General features: G+C 32.8%; 1 protein-coding gene across 14 annotated transcripts in view; it reads right to left on the bottom strand.

The window, feature by feature from the left end:
• The window catches only part of LOC119633762 (sodium/potassium/calcium exchanger Nckx30C), a 96654-nt gene that overhangs the window by 16815 nt on the left and 60025 nt on the right, over positions 1–19814 (bottom strand). For 10 of the 14 annotated variants that reach the window (XM_038027482.1, XM_038027486.1, XM_038027492.1 and 7 more), the window contains exons 5-6: positions 17012–17240; positions 5443–5636 (exon numbers count right to left, since the gene is read on the bottom strand). In XM_038027482.1, coding sequence (XP_037883410.1) covers positions 5443–5636; positions 17012–17240 — 423 coding nt within the window. The remainder of the gene's footprint in view (positions 1–5442; positions 5637–17011; positions 17241–19814) is intronic. The other 4 variants (XM_038027487.1, XM_038027488.1, XM_038027494.1 and 1 more) reach the window with 2 other exon arrangements.

The following is a 19814-nucleotide window of genomic DNA, read 5'->3' as shown; positions in this document are numbered from 1 at the left end:
CTTTAAATTTGTAAATTTTTTTATTTTTTTTTTGTTTAAACAAATTTATGTTTATTAAAAATATTTGTTAGAGAAAATAATCGATATTTTAAAAATATAACATAAGGTAGAGAAAGAGTAGGTTAAGAAGAAAAAAATTTATATATATGTATGTATAGGTTTAGATATGTTTTATTAATTTGTTATATTAATATTTAATATTTAGAAAAATATATATGTATAACAATAAAAATCATTTCGTATTAACTTAAAGAAAAATGAAAAGAGAGAAGGAGCGGCGGCTTTTAGAGAATTTAAACAAATAATAAGATAAAAGGAGAAAGAGGGAGATTTCTGTTATAAAGGGGAAATTCCTTGAAATTATACATTTTTATCTATAATTTTCTTTCGCAAATTTGATCACAGCTGAATGTTCACGACCCAACTTGGAATTTTTTCTTTAATAAAATTTTATTATCAACATTATCGCTTCATTTATTTATATATAATTTAAATTAAAAAGCATAAAAAAAAAAATCCGCCATAAATTGAAATCGACTAACCGTCTAAAGTATTAGAATAAAAATAAAAAAATAAGAAAATAAAATTTACAAAATTTTGATTATATATGCGCATTCTCCGCATAAACGGATCTACAGAACATTAAGCGTTTAAAAATAATTTTTAATTTTATTACTTAAGTAATAAGCATGAATATTAGTTTTTGTGTAAGTTCGTTCTCAAAAATGAAAATTAATTTTTTTATTATTTTTTTTGTTCAAATGAATAGATACTTTATTGCAAATGAAAACATATTTCGCATTTCTTCAAAAAAAATTTTTAATTTAATTACTATAGTCGATAGAAGCAGTGAAAATATTTATTGCCCATGAAAAATTAATTTTGACACTTTATAGGTAATCGTAGTGTTAAGATTACCATTTATTTTTTATTGTTATTATTATTATTAAATTTTCTATTAATTTCAATTGGTATGAAAAACGCGGAACTTGGTGTGGAAAAAGAAGGCACTGCCGTTCAGACACTTTCTCATTAAATAAAAATGCATGTATATAACGACTACCTATAAATTCATCTGATATTTCACACAACTATTACCTAATGAAATACAATGCGGACAGAATGTCAGCGCCCAGACTTGCCAAAAAAAAAAAACCAGAAAAATTATTTTCATTTTTCAAGTTACCATTGCCATCGATCATCGTAAGCGTGTTTCTATCCGCATCGCTAGCTATGATCGGTTCGAACCACCATCGCGTAAACACTGTTAGCGATCCTCGTACGGAAATTGTCTTCTCAGATGAGCATCTCCGATACTCATTAAAAAAAAAATTCGTTCACAAATTACGAGAAACCTCTACACGTTATTAAACTGACCGTTTAGTGTAGTTTTCGAATTGATGGCATCGCCAGTTTTTATTCCTTTGAAAATAAGAAGGCAGGTCATGTTACGCTGAATGGCGAACACGAAATCTTTGCGTGAATTGATCGATGGTGGCTCAAACAACAACCGGTTGTGGACATGTACACAGTTAGCCTATTTGAAGAAATTCCTCTATGTTACAGCATGGGCCATAGAAAATGCGTTTAAAATTTTTGTACATTTATCCGCTATGGTTTATGAATAGCGAGGAAAAACCAATTTTTCATTTCCTGTGAAAAACAGAAGCGTTCTCAGTTTACGTAGTTTTGTGGGCATGTCCTTTGACCGATTTGGCCCATTTTCAATATCAACGTGCGTGCAAGAACTTTCAATGTTTCAGCTATATAGAAAAAGTCGAGAGCTTTCTTTTTCCGGCCAGGGAATGTTTACAAGAGACATTACACAGACGGACAAACAGTCAGGTGTGCAGACAGTCAGACGGGTAGACGGACATGCTTAAATCGATTTAGATTTCGATGCTGATCAAGAATATATATATTATGCGGGGTCTCTGATGCTTCGTGCTGGGCGTTGCAAATGCTTTGACAAGATTATCCTTTAGTGATTGATGTGAAAATGAAAAAGTTTGTATGGTTTTCTTATTCTCATGGTGCGCTTTTCTTGTCTCGTTTCTTCTTAAGAAATCGTGCCAGTTTTTTTTGCAAAATCCTATATAACTGTAGGATAAATGCGGGTTTTTCTCCTTTCTGTGAAGGATGCACACCATAAACATATTATGTCGATAATTTGTTTATTTCTGATAGCCAAACTTGAAATATTAGAAAAGACTTTTTGCATTAATTCAAGTTTTAAAATCACGACAGTATGACGATGCGTGCGATGTGGATTGCTTTTGCGAGATAGTAAATATTGCAACTTTTTTGAAAATGTAAACAAAAATCCATGTTAATTTTTTCTAATAATTTTCATTCGATCTCTTACAGCAACAGTTGAAAATTTATTCAATGAATTTTGTTTGCTTTTATTTTTCATTGAAAAACTATTTTCAAACTACGAAAAATTATGATTAAAAGGAGAAAAATTATATCGATCAAACCAGGTCTCGATGACGGATGGAGGAGAAAGAATTATAAATTAATGAAATAATGAACGAAAGTAAAAACAGATACCAAAATAAAAAAAATAGTAAAAAAATTAATCTCCGAAATAATATTTTAAAAGAAATTCATACGGTAAAGTGTTGATGGAGACTTTTCGTACACACGCCGTAAATTACAGAAAGAGAGAGAATATATGTAAAGAATATATGTCGTAACAGAAAAGTTTCATAATAATAAATACGTATTTTAAAGGAAATCATAGAAAAAATAATTTTTCATTTCTTCAAGTACAATTGTAGTCACACAAAATCGTTGCATTTAAAGTTTTAAATCGTTCCAAAGTTATGAAAATATTATTATTGTTAAAGAAACATATAATATATGATAAACGCAAAACATATATATACATATACATATATATACTTTTACTTCCCGATGCATATGAGATGCATATAGCTCCTATACTTTGTTGTTTCTGTTTGTTTGCCTTTTTGTTGTTTATTTAAATTTTTTAATTAGTAAAGAGAGTAACATACAACCGTACAAGTAGCATGCAGCACATGAAAGGTATGTGAATAATCGAAGCACATATGTTAAAAAATGTCATTTCTTTTTCAGGTAAATTAAAGGCACAGCACCCTATCCGACAAGGCTCCTAGAAATCTTCAATTCTCGATATTTAACTTTGCGTGATGAGCAATCATAGCTATAGAGTCCATATTTAGATCATTTTAAAAACTAGAATTGCGGAGGATGTGCTGCGGATATATTTGAAACTTTGTTGTATTACATGAAAAGATCTTTAAATATCTCTTTAGTCTTCGGGTAAAGCCATTTTGTCCAAATTCATTTGCAACACGAGAAGGACAATTCAGAGATCCCATAGACTACATTAATAAACTGTTCGTCAGCATCAAATTCTGGATTGTTTTAAACGTGTCCGTCTGTCCAACTACCTGGGCGATCTCTGTGGTCAAAATTCGCCTAGTCGGAAAATCGGGAGGTATCGGTATTAAATTGGCCGTAAAGGACACGCCCATAGTAGGAGAATATAAAGTAAAAATTATATTTTTGTCGTCAAAAGCAACAAATGAACATTTTACCCCATACCTCGTAAACAGGAATAATAAATATTTACTTATTCCACTTTAATAAAAAGCGCTGGGCGTGAAATCATTATTGCCGGCTGTATTTAGCGTTGTATTTGGTATTACGTCTGAAAAAATTTGATTATTTTGACTACGAGAGAAGTAAAATAAAAGACCTGCAGATCTAACATTACGTCTGTCTTCACGAACAACAACCAGGTATATCTGCACTGAATTTTTGCTTCCTGCTTAAACTTTTGAAGCATAAGTATAGCAATGGCTACGATAAGGGTGCACAGACACATAGTCATATACAGTTAACTTAACAAAATTAAAATTTCTCTATCTAAAATTAAATATATATGTACTTTGCGATACATCCTTTCGTCTGACAGAACGAGGCACTAAAGAGAAACGCAAAACAAAAAAGAAAAACACATTTTCCAAAATAAAATGATACACAGACAATTAATTTCATTTTTAAAGTGGAAAAGTTGAACGCTACACATTTGGTTTAATACAATTCGTTCGCAACATAAGAAAAATATATTTGAATTTTGCTGAAGAAACGTCGCGAAGTTTTTCGATTACTTAATACATCAATAAATCAGACGGACTTCATGGTAAAGCTTAAACGATTAGCTCAAGGTTGAGTAAGTTCCTATGCACATTTTTTTTACATTTTAGAGCAAATGTTCCTTTCTGTCAACATTTTTCAGTTATAAGATTAGAAAGTATGCTTTCTCTTTGTGAATGACTTCAAGCACAATTTAGAATGGAAGTAATATTCCTCGGAAAAGGTCGAAGAATACAAGAATTTGAAAATTTTTGCTATTTCTCACTTGCAGTTTATATCAAATACTTCAAATATCTTACATATTTATCGTAGTCGACAACAGATTTGTCCCAAAAGTTATGCTACGTCAACTTTCACTTTATATCAAATACGCTAAATATCTCAGATATTTACCGCAGCCATTAACAGACTTGGTATAAAAATGTTGCTGTCATTATCTCACATTTTATATCAAATACGTCAAATATCTCAGATGCCTATCGCAACCGTCAACAGATTTGGTGCCAAAAATTTGGTCAACTGACAAGCTTGACTTGTTGTGTAACCTTTATGTTTATAGGGAAGAGAATGCATTTCAATTTCTATGTAAATTTTTATTTTGTATCGTTTTAATATTGTTTGCGCACAAACTTCCAACTATCAAACCTAAGACGGCGAGAGGAGAGATTTCAATGTTCTATGATAAATGTTTATTTAAAACAATCATTAGTAAAGCAAACATAAAGAGAAAATTATTGTTTATAATGAGAAGTTTTAAGGCGATAACGCAATCCAAACATAAATCGAAAAGTTGTACATATTTCTTTCTAATGTACATCGAGGATGCAATGAAATGAAAGGTCCCTTGATGCATTGGGATGTTATTGGAAAAATTGAAATTTGTTTTTCATTTAGGAGAATATAAAATAAATGGAAATTAATATATAAATTCCAAAAAATGCAATAGACAGTGTGTGACATTTTTTAATTTTCCGTTTTCGTTAATTTCTATAATTACGAGTAAGCAATGCACGTAATACTAAAGCTTAATTTAGGACTTTAAAGATGAATTTTGAATGGTAAACTTTTTTAAATAATTAAAAAAAATCAATTTCGAATTCCAATGAAAGAGATTACGTTCTAATCATTAAAAAAATTGAATGTACAGAGGAGTGAATTTTGTATTTTGTACGCTGTTGTGCCTTAAATTATGCTTTTCGTATCTGCTTAATGCGAAACGTACGCTATACGTAATTCAGGGCTAGTTATAAATGCATAAATAGGAAAGATTAAATAAGAATCTTTTGGACTTACCGAATCCAATGTGGTATCGATATTGCCATTGGGACGATCTGCCAGAGTAGTTTCCTTTAGATTGATTTTGACATGATTGGCTGCTGAAGTTGTTGCTCCACCTCTTTGCGGTTTAGTCGCATCCAGTAAAACCTTCAACGAGGCGATGGCATGCAATTGTGTTGCTTTCTCGTCCACTTTGCCTGGAACATCATCTTTGTCATTGTCATAGTTATGGAGGTATTTTTGTTTTGTTTATAGTTTTTTTTTTTTTTTTAGTTTCAGTGTTGTTTTTTTATTTTAATTCATTAACAAATTTCGTTTGTTACAATTGAACGCAGTGAGAAAATTATTGAATCACACAGAAATTTATTGAAATTTATCGAAATTCGATTCATACGATTTTTGTTAAATGGAAAATCCACAATTTGATATTTTTGTTACAATAAATCATAAAGAAAAGTAGAAGAAAAAGGAAAAAAGAATTTTAATCGATTAAAAATTCGAATAATTGAATTTGGCGTTAAGGGAAACAAGAACTAAAAAAAAAAAAACAAAAATAAGAAAAAATCTTGTTTTAATAAAATTTTTAGTTTTAAAAAATTTTCGATTTAAAAACAATTTGTGTTTATTTGTTAAACAGTTACGGAGAGAGAGACACAGAGAGACAGATAGATAGATAGAGAGAGAGAGAGAAAGAGAGAGAGAGGGAGAGAAAGATAGAGAGTCGGAGTTAATTAGAAATTATTCTCAAAAGGAAATACGAAAAATGGAAATTAAACCGTTACTGGAAAACAGTTGATGTTTTCAAGTTTTCATTAGAATTAGACTAGATTATTATTAATAGTCATGAATAGAGAGTAAGAGAGGGTTGGTGTGTGGATAGGGGGCGAAGAAATTGAAAAGGACTTATAAACTTAATTTCAAACCAATTGATTGAGTTGCTTTTGTCCATTAGATTGCTGCAGCTGGACTGTTTGTTATAAGCCTTGATTTTTTCTTAATAAGTGGAAATAAAAATGTTATATAAAAGGTAATTAAAAAATAATATTCACTATACTACGAATCCACTACAATATTTACCACGTCACGGCCAAACTTTTTGCCAGGTAGTTTTGAATAATACTTTTGTGCTTCATCTAAAGCTACCTAAACCCATAATGCGTTATGGCTTTAAAGCTCTAATGCTTTGCAATATACTTTGTATATATACAAATATATACAAACATATATACAAGTATATATATACGTACAGGAGTGCAAGAGGAAAAGTTAAGATAAATTATGATTTTTTAAAATTAAAAACTTACTGAGATTCGTACGATAAAGTTAAGGTTCTACACTCTACGATTCGGGTGCTATGTACTAGGTTTGGAATAATTCTTGGACTCGGTGGTGAATTACATTATGAGGTGTTTCATGATACAGCAACTGACGCTGATATTGTTTTCGTTACATAAAGTGTTGATATTTTTTAAATTAGTAAAATAAATTGCACGAAATAAAAAAAAAGAAGAAAATTTCAAGTATTCACCTAACTGTGAAACATTATAAGCGTATAAGTGATCGTTAATTATCTTTTCAAGTATTTGTCCCCTTGAACATAAGCCAAAGTCTGGAACGGTATCTTTGTATACAGCCAACTCAAAAGTAAGGCTTTACTAAACCAGCTAGAAGTTAGCCTATGAAATAATAAGTTGGAGGGAAAGTCCCGTGATCCATCTGTACGTCTTTTCGATACTTTTGCTTCGCGAAAGGGAAAATTATGTTAGAAAATCTGAGTTTCGCGTATGCGATTTTAGTTGATGGTTACAGACCATCTCTAAAAATGAAATGAAATGAAGGTTATACGCTCGCAACCATAGCCGCAGCAGGCATTAAGTGATAGTTTATAGCTCGCAGCGTGAAACGGGGCGCACGCATTTACATCTAAGCTGTCAGTATCGAAATGGGTTTCGTATTCTTATACTCTGTGCCACGCTATTAGTGCGCCAAGCTTATGCGAAAGTATGCAACACTCACAAGGACTATATTTTCATTATACAAATCGCGGCTCATATGTCTTTATATTTAAGATGCAGATCGCAGTTTCGAGATGCTTTCATGCAATTTTTACACTGATATGCTGCACTGAAGACAGACGCTTCCCAAAGTGTGTTGGATCGAAGCATTTTTACCATGACTTCTCTTGTAAAATCCTATTTTGACCAAGATCGTACGCGAAAAAATTCCCTATTTTTCATATTTCGGCTTACGGTTTTCGTTTTTAAATAAATGCGAGAAATTTGAATCGAGGCAAGGTTCCTAAGTTTAAGTGTTTCTTGCCTATCAGCTTTATATAAGCTACCCTACGGACCTTGTGCAACCAATCGCAATGACGAACTCGTAAATACGAAAACAAATGTTTTCAACAATTTCTTTAACGACAAAGGGTTCGCGTAAACATAATTTGGTCTGTTGTCTTTTTCTGAATATATCAACTTTTATAAATTCCTGAAGTTCTATACGCTATAATCTCGTATGAGGCAAAACGATACTTATGCGCTTAGAGCTTTTCCTTTTTTAGAGTTTAGCTGAAGCGAGTGGTAACTCCATCGGCTTGCTCTCGCAGAGCCGCGGTTTTACACCCCCACTATATCCGCTTATTCTCTGATCTTTCTTCATAGCCTCTTTAAATAAACAATGTCGGGATGAAACGGTGAGGCCGGAGTTTATACTGATAATGACTTTAAAATCTGATGTAAGACTCTTCATTTTCGCAGCATTTCGACTTTATTTTGGAAATGGAGGGTCAATGTATCTATGTTCATAAACAACTGGCAGTTGCTTCTCCTTTCTTCACAGCGATTATTGAAGGCCAGTATTGTTATAGTGCTGTCAAACAAAAATTCTACAACAAGCCTTTAAACTAGTTCAAATGATGTAGAAGAAAACGCAGAAGGAGGGATAACGCTCACAAATGCTCTGAGAACAATTACCGAATATGTTTACCTTCCTCAACGTAACTTTGACCCTAATCGCTTCAGGGCTCATTTAACTATTTCATATTGCGTTTCCAAAAAGTCTATGGCCTATACATTACATATCATATTTTTATATAGCTATTTTATTTGAATATTTAAATGAACTTAAATTCTAAATTTTTAAAAGTGACTCAGAGGCACATCGTGGTATAATTTGCTACAATAAAAAGAACGAGCAAGGTTAGAGTTAGTCGAGAATGACGTTGAAATTTCTGTCTTTTCCTAAAGGCAATCTCTCGCGGTATAACATTAATCGCAGCCAATGGCTCAAGAATCGATTCTTTGGAAAGGATATTAACAAACATTAACTTAAATCTACGTCGTAAGTCTGCCTTCATTTTCCTGGTGGCAAATATTTCCAAGCCAGCAACAGGCTTTGACTTCCCAAATAAGTACGGATTACTCATATATAGATATGGAACACAAATGGCTACCAGCTGCCCTAACAAAGTTATCTGCATATATACGCCGGTATGTAAGCGATTATGCGTATGAGTTTCATTCCAACTATGGTTTTCTAGTAGATTCTGTCTGAAACTATCAAGCCTTGGCGAATTTAATCGATATGAAGTACGCATTCAACGCACGCGTTGCAATACATTATAAATTCATCTTTGCATAAAGCCCTCCCATCTAAGTGCTCTTGCGGGAAATATGGTAACTACGTCTAATTTTTAATGTTTTATGATGAAAATAGCTCAGGAGAAATAGTGATTTCCTAACTGAAATTTACTGTGATAAATATGGATCGTGTTCGCGTATTTTTTCGCAGTTCGTGATGTCTTCCATGAAAAGTAAGGCTTCATATGGCCACTAAATCTATTTTTTTGAAATATATGTGTTTAGAACAGAGGAAGGTATTAACAACATTACATGTGAACCCCCTCAGTTCACTGTTCAGTTTTGAATCCTTCTTAAAAAAGTCAGTTTTACGCTATCAAAAGTCTTAATTTGAATTAAGTTATATGATTTAGATAGTAGTATTCATTGTGGTGTAGAATAATCAAAAGTTGGCTTTGCTTCAATATCGAATTTTAACTAGTTTGATATCTAGCTTTGTTCATTTATTTATTAATTTCTTGCTTTTATTAGAAATCAAGACTCTTACGGATTTTTTTCAATTAAAAACAAACCTTTCTGCCTACAGTATTGTACAAAATGTGTGTGACCGCAAAGAGAATATTGAAATTCTCATTACAGATAAATGCACTGGTACGCATCTACGCATCGGCAGATTTAAATAAAATTAATGAAAACTGTAAAAATTTGAAAATGCAATCAAAGAAATCAATCAAAACAAGAGCCTATCCGAGACCCCTCCTGCCCTATGTCGTGAGCGCTTAACCTGCTTAAAACCGAAAACAAGAATGTGTTACTGGGAATTGGTATCTTTTTTAGAACTACGAAACGGTAATATTCGCCTTGAAGCAATCCTGGACACCTCTTAAATCAAATGGATGTATAAAAGTCGTAAATTCTTTTCTGAAATTCGAGGCGTGTCAGTTGCTTGGCAGGCATGCTTTCTGCTTCAAACTGTTGAGTCCAATAATAGCAGATACGCGTATCAAATATTAAGGCGGCGCCTGCTATATGTGTTTGTAATCTATGGGCGGCAATATTTCAATATTTCATCTTTTGAACGTTTTTTTCAATGTCAAAGCTTATGTCGGTGGATTCCTGAACTTAGAAAATTTTATAGGATAATAATTGGAAAAAACGCAAATAAAAGAAAAAACAACAAAGAAACTAACGTAAATGAATTGATTTTTTCAATGTTGCGTTGAAAGTGGAAAACTAGTTAATCAAGATAGTTGTAATCTACATTTTATTGTGAAGAGTGTGAGAAAATGCTAATACGTGCAAGGGATCTTCGGTGCAAATCCGCCGAGATCAAAAGGGGGCCACTACGGAGAACTTTACCGTTTAAGAAAGCCTTATCTGGCGGATCGTCTTTCGAAGACCTTCGATTTGAGTCGAACGTTGAGTGAAGAGTGCAACTCATCCGAGAAACAGGTATCTTAACTGAGTTGAATAAATCTGATCCTACTTGGGTTTTTTGTGTAGCGTGCAATATGTTCATCAAGAATAATATAGAAGTTCTCACACTTGCTAGAAAAGCTTCCCATACCTGGGAGGTTTATTGCAAAAGTTATCATTTGTTATGTCTTTCTCTGGCTACCACTTTCAATGATGTTCTGATGGCAACTATAAAATTTTGGAGCGTTACTAGAAAAGAATGCAGAGGATTATATGTTTATGAAGAGTCATCGGACTCGAAGACAAAGTGACAGGTGGTCCTTAATCGTCTGGATTGTTACACATAAGGCATCGTTGATCGGAGGATCAATTCGCGTAACACTCGTTTCTTAGACAGCTATAACAGCGTTTGATTTGAGCAAACTATGATTTCCGTTATCGGATAGATTCCGTGATTGCCGATATCGGCCATTTTATTGAGTTATTTTATAATCTAGGTCTTAGTTAAGTGTTGTAAAAAATTTCGCTTGAAATATGACCAAATTCATTTTAAAGTCAACATGTCCTCAGATAGCGCACGCGTCTTAAGCATGCTTGATATTTGTTCGTAAGTCACATACGGTTCAATATAAAGGATATACGGTACACACGATGTAATAAGATATCTGTTATGGTTTCTTTCTAAGACGTTGCATTAAAACACGAATTAGACAAATACAAACTGACACGAAGCAGAAATTCGAATACGAGAAATATGGAGATCAATAGATGAAATAGCTTTAATATTGTACTCTACGGAAAAGAGAGGCCAAAAGTCATCTCTTCGCTAATTTTCAGCGAATTCCTGAATAGAGGAGTGCAGGGATAAAAAACTTAAAATGTAATCGCTTTTTACAAACTCACATTTGAGCGCATGAAAAGCGAGCAGACAACCGTGCGTATCTTACGATACCTTCGATAACACTACGACTATTTGACGAAACTTATAGAGTTCTTGCGTTTAACAAAGGCAACGGCGTAGGTCGTTTTAATAGCGTTTACTGCAAAAAGTAAAGTAAACGATGTAATCATTTCATTCATCATCAGCTCATTGGTTTGAACCTCATTGCCGTCTTTAATGAAATCAAATTAAATTTAAATGTAGAAAGTTTTCCAGAGAATGCTTTTTAACTGATTGCATCTATGTTTAGCTCTTAATCAGAAACACCGCAGATAGAGAGAAAAACACAAAAGACTATCTCACTGAATTTCGTTAAAAATAAAGTCTTTAGGTTTGAAAATAGTTCAGAACAGTAGCACTTTAAAACATATATATTTGAAAGCACGTGGTCAAGCGATCTTATTAGAACGCTTTAAAAAGGAGGATGAGTGGAAACGAAATCTTCCCAATGATAGATATAAAGCGTAGTTATAGAGACAGTTTTGCAGTTATCAAAAGCATTCAAGTAAAAGAGGAAACCTAGAAAATAATGATGAAAGGGAAATTCTGTACGAGATATAAATGGTCATATATTCTAAAAATATATGTCTGTGCTTAGTATGTGTGCGGTAACATAGTAAACGGAACAATCGCTTACAGTTGGCAACTAAAAAAACAAATAAGCAAAAAATAATGTGAGTTTCTCTGGATATTTATCTATTGGCCGTTCTTGCTAAATATGGTAATGTCTCATTATTTGTTTGTGTTTCCGTTCTTCAAGCATCTACGAAAACTTTGCTTTAACAAGTGGGTTGGTTAGTATGTATTCCCACGCAGAGTAACTTTCCCCTTTAATGTAATTTTTTCTTGATTCTGTTCACGTGAATACATATGTATACATATATATATATATATATATTGCTCATTTTCATTTCTATGTATGCATATTTGTATCAACCCCGTAAGATATAATACAACAACATTTTCTCTTTTGATAATCATTCTATTATCGTATATTATAAGTTACCCTAGAGATCATTTTCGAATTTAAGTTCGTATGGTCGAATGCATTAAGTGTAAAAAAGGAAATCGTCATTATGGGAAACAAGTTCAAATGCCGTATTCGCATCAGGTTGGCCGTTAAATAATTTGCATTATTTCGCCTAACATTCTTCAAATATAAAAAATTAATCCGTAGAGAGTGCTTATAGAGGAGGGCGTCCGAAAGGTGGGTCAAATAACTAAAAGGCTCTTCTTTAGCCCTACATAATTCATGATAAAGGTATGTTATGTTTACACGCGTTTGGTATCATTTTTCCCATCGACTTATGTCATGTCTTTACGTCTGCCCATCATCTTCGGTAATTGCCGTTCGGGTATTTTTGTGCTCAATCTAAAGGTCGCAATATTTGAGATATATTGATGAAATTTGATACATTGCAATGTAAGCATTTTTACAAAACACCCCACACCTCTTCTGATATAACGGAGCATTTAAAAAAGTGGTTATACGGGGAAAATTTGGAATTTTTCGACGTGGGCTAAAATACGGCAAACATAATGAATATGAGAAACTACTATGGGATAAGACCACTTATTGAAGATAAGCGAAGGATTGCATTCGGCGGTCTGGTTTGCAGCAGACCGTCTTGCCAGATTAGAACGACCAGTGATGTAGATTAAAATTGCTCAGAGAGAGTCAAGCTAAACTAAAATCTAAACACTTAAAATTTCGTTAATATGAAAGTAATCCGACTTTGAAGATTGGAAAAGCAGCTAAGCTGCAGAGCAGAAAAGTATGATCACGCATTTACTTCAATTTGAAATAATTTTACATTATTACAACACAAGAGTTACACTCGCCTTTAATCAACTTTTTTAAAACCCACCTGCAGCGATAATTCATTAGAAAGTGACAACAAAATCCTTTAACTCAATACATCATATCTATAACAAACCATGCCACACATATCCTATCTTATATTTTGATGCAGTTTGTATATGTCAAATTGTGTTTATGTACGATTTGGCAACGCTTTGTAAACGTATACGTAAATTGAAATTTATATTTCCATTTTCCGTTTTATGTGATGCTTTGTCACCGCACACCGCCTGAGATGTACGGTGTGTTAATTAATTCTTGTTACCATGTGGAGAGTTATTACACCTTAAATTACTTATCATACGGAATCTACTACACGCGATCGTCTGTAACGATCAGAAGAATATAAGGTAGACCCGTCCCTTGTTATACCTATCGATTCAGAATCGTTTTCTGAATTGAAATTAAGTTTGTCTGCTCATTTGTCTGTCGATCTAATGTTTATCCATATTATTTTTATGTTGCACCTGAAAATCGACATACGGCTCCATGACTTCCGCCACTGTCCCAAGAGCCAACACCATTGACAACTGACTGGACAGCCCTTTTTTTAATTTCATTACCTAAAGAAGATTTATAGATAGACCATTGATCATTATCGTACACGCACTTGACACCGTTCGCAGGCATTAGAAACCCTTAAAAATGTGTTTATTAATGTCAGGGTGACATTCGGATTCAAATCAGGCCTTCCGATTTTTAAATTCGCCAAACAGCGGAGTATTTGAGACACATTGCACATAAATTTTGGGATCATCTCTGGAGATCAAGCTTTAGGTCGGCCAAGGTGTTTTATAGTGCGTTCATAACGAGGTTTCATTAAATGATCTCACTTGAAAAACGCAGCCTTCTAAGTTGCATTCAAAACCATTAAGTGATTAATTTTGACATTTTGTTATTTGTATTCGTTGTTATGTATAACAAGTCAATTAAGCTTTAACAAAAGCGAAATACGAATATAATGCGCATTTATTAAAATTCATTGCCATGGGGAAGGATATCAATTTCCAATGCTGCCAAATCGAGGACTAATCTGGCGAAGCTGGAAAGAGCTCAATTAAGTGGAGTAATCACGTATGAAAAATCTTCAACGCTTTAGCAAAAATACTTGAAAACGCAGAAGTGAGTTAACCATCAGCTACGTGATGTGATTACACCCCTTTGTTTTCAACGTGATTTCGCTGAAGTTACGATTTATTCTCATATCAAGAAATCAAGGTTTCAGCTGGACATATAGAAACAGAATCGAAATCAATAAAATTATTTGGCATATTAAACGCTGAAGTTAAAGTTTGAAATAATGCCGAAAACCAAGACGAACCTCTGTGATTTTAACAGATTTTTATTACGGCTAAGTGTAATTGGCAAATTTTTTAAAAAGTATTTGATAGAAAAAATAACCAAGAAAAAGATAATGAAGAAAAACTTTTTTATAGTATGGGACGACGCAAAGCAAATATTGCTTTTTTTATTCGTTTATATATTATATATATCTAGATATGTATTTGAATATGTAGCGGTAAATAAATAGAGAGAAAAAGATAGCGATAGTGAGAGAAAGAAGAGAGAAAGAAGAGCAGAAAGAAGTAGAAAAGAATGTAACAACGAAAGCTAGACAAACACTAAACGATCTTAAGCTCGAATTAAGCGCAAACGTTTTTTTTTTTTGTTTTACGACCCAAGCTATGGAGCAATTTCCAAGGTAGAAAAAGGAAACGACTGCTAAATAATTATCCTAAAGTAAACACCAAATATTTTTTTTATTAATTAGTAATAAATTGAAACTCCAAACTGTTAACATACAAAACACAAATATTTTAGAAGCATTTATTTTCTCTTCTTAAGTAATTTGTATATTTATTCATTTTTTATTAACAGAACTTCGGCGAAAGTTCTTTTTTTATGTACAAAATAATAAATGTAAGTGTTGGAACTAATTTCGTGTAATCTTTTTTTCTCCTCTTTTTTTTTTTTTTTGCGGAACATAAAACAATGAAAACACTAAAAAAACGCACGAACAAACACTGAAACTACAAGGGAGTATTTATTGTTTTTTTTATGTATGTATTTATATAAAATATGTGTATGGGTTTACATGTATATAGTTAAGTATATCTTATTTTACATAAATGTTAGTGTAATAGAATATTTATAAAGTGTATAGTTTTTTGATTGAAAATGTTCAATGCTTTAAATGGTTTACTTAAATTTGTAAGAGGAAGAGAGAGAGAGAGAGAGAGAGGGTGAGAGTCTTTTTAGTGTGTAAGATTTGCATGTTAAGCGAAAGGGAAGAAATGTGAAGCGCACATATGTTTACACAAACTCTTGACCATTAAGCAAAAGGGGATAGAGACAAAGAGAGAGAGAGAGAGAGAGAGAGAGAGAGAGAGAGAGAGAGAGATAAAATAAGAGGATGTTAAATACATTAGAATGATATTTTATAATATATTTAATTAATATAATAATAATAAGTTCTACGAATACTTGGATAGACATTCAAAGAGACATGAGCACAGGAAGGTAAACAAAGCAGCGAAGAAGAGAGTTGTAAGTATATATCTATAACCTAAAAAGAAATACAGCCTTCCCAAATATTGGGTTAGTCTAGTTACTCATCCTCTATGACATTGAAAAAGTACACATTTCTTGCATAAAGTTTACTATTGTGAACAAAAAATAAGACAAAGATGAAAGTCGGGGGCATATCATGTACTCATCCCCCAGGGGGGATCATGATAGATCATCGACTCAACGTAGATATCACCTCGGGTACATTGCTCACAAAACTGAAGGCAACCAAACGGCCCAAGTAATTATTATGTCGAACTTGCAAGGGCCGACCAGTCGTTTGAAGGAAAACAATAGCCAAGGTGGTGGCCTCGACCATCATGTGTGCAAGTTCAGTATGAACGGACGCATGGACTCAGCGCTCTCCAGCAGATGTGCGCATTCCAAAAGAAGCGATATAATAGCAACCAGCCTTCGCAAGGTGTTACCTAAAGCGCATGATGATCCCACGTAGGACAGTAGTCGACGAAATGTGTGTGGGGAGCGTTGTTAGTACGCAGGCGCCAGGTATGGCGAATGTGCATGCTGCTAGTACGGGCCAATAGTATCTTTGTCGCTCACTATACAATGGTAGCTCACTTAGGTGGTCACCTGCCTGATCTCCTGCCCTCGTCGCTGTTTGTTACCACTTCTTAACTGGAATCGGCAGAGAGAGATGACGAAGATGCAAACTTGTCCCGGGTATGTTTAGCCGACAGTCACAGATCAAAATACGAAAATGGTCAAGCACTCACAGCCTGCTATAGAATTTGATGTAAAACTTGGTGCAAATCAAATTTGAAGGTCGTAGTGATCGTAATAAATAAAAAAAATTCTGCTTAATCCTTAAATTTGCCTCGACCTGGTAGTTATTACCTCCAAGTTTTATTGTTCATGTTTAATAGAAATATAACACGGCTGCTAAATTAGGTAATTTTCAGACCCGAGCTTGTAACTCTATTCCTAACTAAGTCTATCGTCTTAAAAAAAAGATAGCTATTCAGATTGTTAGGAAAACTAGTTGGCTTTGAATTAAGGAAGTGTATGTAAAACTGCCCGAGATGGGTAGAAAAAACAAAAAGGGTGCTATAGGTGTTAACTACAAAAAAAAAAAGAAAAAAAGAAACTTGAAGGCGCAAATGCTTGTTGCGTTACGTTAGTCGTAAATGTGAGTGAACTGTGAATGTACAGTGTGCGTGTGGAGTGTTTGTGCACAACTTTATGGAAACATCATGAACTCACCATCATGTAGCGGATCTATTGTGTGTATCATAAGCTGCAATAGGCCATGACGGAATTTTGCACCAGTCTGAGTACTACTCGTATTTCCACCACTGCTATTACCTGTAGCACCAGCAACACCACTGCTCGAACCAGGCGGTCCCGAACGGGTCTCCGAAGCCGCTCTTGATGTCACCGAGCCACCAGGCTGCGTAGCCATCGACGTCTCTGATGAGTTGGCGGCATTACCCTTTTTTTTTGGATTTTTTGTTGAATTTTAATTCCCGTCATTCCAAAAGATTTTCAATAAAATTGTATTTAAGTAAAAAAGAAAAAAAAATAAAAGGAGAAAAAAAATATGAAACGGAAAATTATATTAAATTCCTTCTCTTTTCTTTAAGCTTTTTAAAATGTACATTTTAAACCTGATAATGTATACAAAAAAAAGCAAAAACAAAAAAAAAGAAGAAGAAGAAATGTAGCTTTTAAGAATCCAATGAGATTTTGGAGCATTTTCTATTCACCAATTACATGATAATCTTTCTTGCATCAATTATGCATACTTTGTTGCCTTTATTATTATTTTGTGTTCTTTAAGGCATTTTTAAATGAAAACAAAATAAAAAACACAAAAATTTAAATCAAATTTTTATTATAAAATAAATGATAATAAAAAAGGAAGGTAAAACTTAAATTAATAGATAAAAGCGCATTAGTTGTTACTGCAATTAATTATTTTTGTTTATTTTTTCTTCTTTTTTGGTTGTGGTGGGTGTACGAATAAAGCAGTAAGAAACTTGCTGTATTATTTTTTTTTCATATTTTATATTTTTTTCTTTTTTTTTTCTTTTGAAAGTTTGTAGTAATTGCAAAAATTTATTTTTATCACGTGGAAATAGGGAAGCGGGTAAAGAAACACAGTTTGGCAGATAGACAGAGAGAGAGACAGAGAGAGAGAGAGAGAGAGAGAGAGAGAGAGAGAGAGAGAGAGAGACAGAGAAATAGAGAGAAGAGAGAGTGAAAGAGAGGATTTTTGACCAAATTTGAGTATTTGTTTTTAAAGAGAAATGTTGTTGTGAATGCGTACTTAGTTTAGAACGAATTTGAAAAATTTTTAATCCCGATCCTGTGTGGTCCTGTGAAGAACCACGCATGTCACTTATTCTGAGTTATGACGAGTTCGGTGCGTTCCCAATTTGATTCGGTTTTTTGCTTTAACCACAAACCACCAGAAAACTGTGAAAACAAACATTCATAAAATTTTAAAACTAAAACAAAAAACACGCAAATAACTCTTTTTTGAATTAAGAAAATAAAAAAAAAAAATCAAAATAGATAAAGAAAAAAAATTAAAATAAAAAGAAGGGAAATAGAAACGTAACATAAACCATTCATTGAAAGTATACCTACAAACAAATGATTAAATTATTTTATTGATCACTATTATTACTTCAAGCGCAGTGGGAAGTTTTTGTTGTATTTCACTGATACTTTTTTCAATCTTTAAAATATACTTTTTCTCATTTTTTCTTTCTAACGTATTTCATTTTTATTTATTTATTTATTTATTTTTTTTTTTTTTTGATTTTTAAACACGTTCATATATTTACTGGTTTTTTTTCGATTTTTTTAAAAAAATTTATACTCTGTTCCATTGACTGGTAATGAAGAAAAATGCAGAAAATAACATACAAAGCTTTAAAAATATTTACTCTATAAACATAAAGAAAATAAATAAATATATTTAAAAAAAATTTTAAAGAAAGAAGAATTCGTTAAAGAGAGAGAGAACGGGTTTGAAGAGTAAATTTATAAATTCTTTTGCTACATATGTGAGATAATATTGTTGCTATGTAAATATGTTGAGGTTATTATGCATATAAATATATAAATAATTTTATAGTATATATAAAATGAGATATATTCCAATATCAATAAAAGGCTAACAATATGTGTTACACAAGTTTATTAAGATTTGGAAAACAAAGCTCGAAATTAAAAACGCGTTAATGAATAACGCCGAGCACAGAACACATACGGAGGAAATTGTACCCGTTTGGGTCACAGTAACCGCATAGAATCTCTCGATACTATCATCATTGGTTTGTTTTGTTATTTGATTATAATAGCAAAACAATCGCTATATCGATCATGTATTCCACATAATCCAAATTATATATTTTGTGCACTTTGTACTTATAAAATTTCAAAATTTATTAACAAATTTACATAACCCGCTCTAAATTTATATAATTTTCAAATAATTGCAGTCGAGCATTCTTTCGTCCATTTCGTTGCAGGCCATGTTTAAAAAAGGATGAACATAAAAATTCCTTAGGTATATTGGGGAAATTTGACAATAATTACATTGCTCGCAACGGACGTAAAAGCCTGCATGGGTGGGTTATGCAAATTTAAGGACTTCGCCCTGGCGACAGTTATACGAAAGAATCTCGGACTTGATATTATGAACGTATAGGTTCAGACGAGCTCTTAAATTGACATATGAGCGCCACCTGCTTTGTGCGCATAATTAACAAAGGAAGAAATAAATGATGTTTACATACAAATGAGTTTTACGATTTGCTTCTATTCAATTAAGAACGTATTATAATGACAAGTAAGAAAGTTATGTTCGGCGAGGACCGAATCTCGCATACCCACCACTATGCTTTTCGCATTCTAGTCTCCAAGTTCTTTTATTTGACACACATATCGCTGGGGTAATCAAGAAAGAAGTAATCGAGGTGTCTACCGCATTCATTTTAGAATTAACCCATTTTTAGGAGGGCAATATATCTTCGTCTGAGGAAAACATTCTATT

Source organism: Glossina fuscipes, unplaced genomic scaffold (genome assembly GCF_014805625.2).
Source record: "Glossina fuscipes isolate IAEA_lab_2018 unplaced genomic scaffold, Yale_Gfus_2 2, whole genome shotgun sequence".
NCBI classification, from domain to species: domain Eukaryota; kingdom Metazoa; phylum Arthropoda; class Insecta; order Diptera; family Glossinidae; genus Glossina; species Glossina fuscipes.
The sequence above is the reverse complement of the archived record's forward strand: the minus strand, read 5'-3'. Positions and strand labels throughout refer to the sequence as shown.